General features: G+C 38.8%; 1 protein-coding gene across 1 annotated transcript; it reads right to left on the reverse strand.

Annotated features, from left to right (window-relative positions):
• Positions 1–2,518: 2,518 nt before the first annotated feature.
• LOC104589067 (zinc finger protein 1-like) lies at positions 2,519–3,693 on the reverse strand. The gene has a single exon (XM_010247255.3). The coding sequence runs from the start codon at positions 3,476–3,478 to the stop codon at positions 2,645–2,647; it is 834 nt and encodes a 277-aa protein (XP_010245557.1). The 5' UTR covers positions 3,479–3,693; the 3' UTR covers positions 2,519–2,644.

A 3,693-nucleotide genomic window follows, 5' to 3' on the forward strand; every position in this document is an offset into this window, starting at 1 on the left:
AGATGCGGTAAGATCCACATTGATCCTATCATGGTTTTCAAAACTGGAACGGTTGGACAGCAAAACTGGATACCCCAGAACTGTTATTTCATCAAAAACCGTTGACCCGGGTGATCGAACTGTTCAATGGTTTGGCCACTTTTTTTTTTTTTAATTTTTTTTATCTTTTTGTCAGAATGGGCCGACCCAGGAACCAGATTCCTGACCGATCTGGATCCTATTACCAAACAGATTAACTATTGAACCGGGTATTGGATTTTTAGTCTGTTGACATCTCCAATTCTATGGGCTGTTAGCAACAAATATCAAAATGATGAAGGTAACCAACCATTCTAAAGATCCAATCATTCTCAAGATGAACTTTTATTCAAAAGAATTTGAAAGAAATTAACCTACTTGAGTTAGGATTTTAGAAAAACTAAGTTAAATGAACAAAATGGTCTCATAAAATAACACAAGTATACTTTGGGCTTTTAAAAGTATTTAAAATGAATATTTCTTAAAATTAATTGACAAATTGCTAACGGAACCAAATTCAGGGAGATAAGTATCACTAGCGTAAATACAGGGAGGTTGTCTATAATTTAAATTTATGAGAAGGGGGAGATGGTAATAACTTAATACTTTAATAGTTGAATAGTTTGGAAGATTCAACCGAATCCATCTTATTAGATTTAGTGACTTTGAATAAAAGTGACACACCGCACACTTTATTAAAGAAGACAAATGTAATCTCCAATTTCATTACTTGCTGAGATTAAAAAAAAAAAAAAAAATTCACAAGCAGCCTTGCCTCTTGTTTGAAAGAAATAGTTAGAGAAAACGATTGCTTTTATAACAAAATAACACATGAAGACAACCAACTATTTTATTATATTTTATTAATTAAGGAAGGAGAAGACAAACCCAACACCTCCGTTTCTTTCTTTTTTTTTTTTTTTTTTTTTTCTCCTAAACCTAGCAAAAGTGACATCTCCTTGTTTTCTTTGTCATCTTCCTCTCAATCTCAACTTCCTTGTTCAATAATTATTAATGAAGAGAGAAATCAAAGGTTTCCCTTTCTTAATGTGAGATGTCTTTGTCTCAAACTTAAAGCTTCCTTCTCAGAGAGGGATAGAGATAAAAAAAAAAAGAAAAATTCAGGGTTTCTAAAATCATCAACTGGCTGATTTGGAAAAAAAAAAAGATAAAAAAGTGAACTTATATGGTATAATAATCAGCATGATGGGTGGTTGCAATGTGCAAAACCAAGTGGATCAAGTGGATGGGGACCCTCCATTTGGTGGTTCCCATCTAAGATATCTCCTAGTTTCAAAAATCTAAATGATCTAGATATTTTTCCATGTAGACGTGACAAAATGATGTGATAGGTCATCATGTACCCCGCTTTCCATGTCTTGTACCTACTCAATGGTCCACATCCATCCAGTCTGTATAATAGAAGCCTGATTTACTTATTTGGCAATTTAGTGGGCCAAATTTGCCCATTGACTGGGCAATCCTAGCCATCCAACTGAAGCGATGCCCATGGATGTCCAGTCAGAGTGATCCAAAAACTGGGTCCTTGATCGGACAGTCCAGATGGCTACCTTTTATTCTATGCGTGGGGTAGGGACATCATGTCAACTCTTACGTTTAAGACCAAGTGGTGATATAGGATTTTAGGATAGGCCGATGTTGATGATGATGATGAATTGATGATGCTGATCATAGGCATCTAAACAGTACAAATTGGTGCCTCGGGATCTAAAGATACCCAGGACCAGTCCTAAGGCTCTATTTGTTTGCAATGCATTTGTATTTGCACTAGCAAACGACAAAACCACAAATTCTGGTGTACTTTTGGTTTGGGTTTCACTTCTAGAATGCAAACAAATAAAATCAGGCAAAAGCTAAAACAAAAGCACTCACATACTTTTGCAAGTTTTGCACCGGTGTAAATGAAGCTGCACTGCAAACAGACGAGACTGGACTAGTATCACCTTTGTAATACTGTAACAGATGGACTTTCCTCTTCTCTTTACCTGTTCTGTTGAGAATTAATGTGATATTATTTAGATAATTAAAAGGGTAAATTATGCATTAATGGAAGTCATAAAAACAGAAAGTTTTGAGAATAGAGTCCTGTCTAACGCATGCAGCTGACTCTTAAAAAGAAAACTTTCTACAAGAACTGGGCATGAATGAGACGTCAATGTGATTTTATTGTGATTTATGAAGCTAATAAGTTTCCCTTAATGTAGAGACAATTCTTAAATCTCCATTAAATTTGGTTCCAAATTCTCCAAATACAGAGAAACTGAGACTAACCCAGTTTCACATGGACAGAAATATCTCATTCTCACTTAGCTACATCACTGTAGCAAAGTTATTTCAATTAAGTTCTATGTTCTAAACAATATCTATCTGACACTCACACAGATACACAGACAGCCAAAAAAGAGAAAAAAGGAAATACACAGAAAAACTATCTACCTATCTATCTATAATTGGAAGACTTCTCCAAAATTCAAAAATGGGGAAAAACGAAATGCTAGTCTTTCATTATTAAAATGTACACGATATTCTTACTCAAAATAGCAAAATCAAACACAGAAGTATCAACAATAAGAAACAATTAAGAAAAAAAAGAGGAAAAAACTGCTTAGAGCTTGAGGGACAAGTCAAGCTTCTGCAACTCTTCTTGATTACTCTTGCAACGACCACTACCCGGCCACCAACAACCACCAATTGCCCCATCGGAGGGAGAATTTAAGCTCCGGCTGGTATCAAAACGAGCGGCGCCACCTTTTGGGGACGACCCGGCAGGCAGTCCCACATGATAATAGTCCTCCATTGCTAGCTTCCCAATTGCCGGTTGCTGATTGATGGGCGGCCTCGACCACCCATGATGGCTGTTGAGATGAGCTGAGCCGGAGGATGGTTGGAGAGATGACTTATGGATCATAGAGTGCACCTGAATTCCAAGCGACCTATTGAGAGAACCATGGAGAGGCAGAGAGGCCAAGCTCGAGAAGCGGTGGAAGGGTGTCTGGGAATGGCCGAAGGCCGCTGCAGCCACTCCCATCCGGTGTCCTCGTTTGGCAAGAGTTCGCTCTCGCTTGTGAGCGTTCTGGTGGCCACCGAGTGCTTGAGAGCTATAGAATTTCCTCTGGCAGTAGTTGCAGGAGAAGACTCGGGGCTCGGCGTCGGTGCGCTGAGGAATTCCCGGCAAAGTCTCCGGTGCACCCACGTTCAAACAATCGATAAGATTGAGTTCAGACTTGGACCCATGACTCGAATCCTTATGAGAGAGGCTAAGATCCAACAAGAGATCAAGGCTAGTCTCCTCTCGCAGGTTATCTTCTCCTTCTGAGTGGTGCTGCCTCTCCTCTTTCTGCTTCTTATTATCTGAGCCATCTATACTTAGTTGAGCCTCTGATACTGAAATGATGCTTGAGCTCTCAGAGAGGCATGGCTCTGCTTTGTGTGGCTCCATGGGATGAGGAGATGATGTGAGACTCTTCTTCCCCTCGGTGGTTATAAAATTGGGTGGTTTGATAGGAGGAAGATAAAAACAAATACTAGTGACAAGGAATTTAATGATATCTGCTATGTATGGAAATGATGTTCAGTTGTACAGTTACAACAAGGTCTTATAATGGTAAAACCTAGAGAGGGTCTGGTTTAGAATTTGGAAACTTATATGCAGAA

This window comes from Nelumbo nucifera, chromosome 8 (assembly GCF_055504915.1).
Source record: "Nelumbo nucifera cultivar China Antique chromosome 8, China Antique-T2T, whole genome shotgun sequence".
In the NCBI taxonomy this organism is placed as follows: Eukaryota; Viridiplantae; Streptophyta; class Magnoliopsida; order Proteales; family Nelumbonaceae; genus Nelumbo; species Nelumbo nucifera.

Coding starts and splice junctions, on each gene's coding strand:
- LOC104589067 (XM_010247255.3), bottom strand. CDS start 3,478: ATGGAGCCACACAAAGCAGAGCCATGCCTCTCTGAGAGCTCAAGCATC.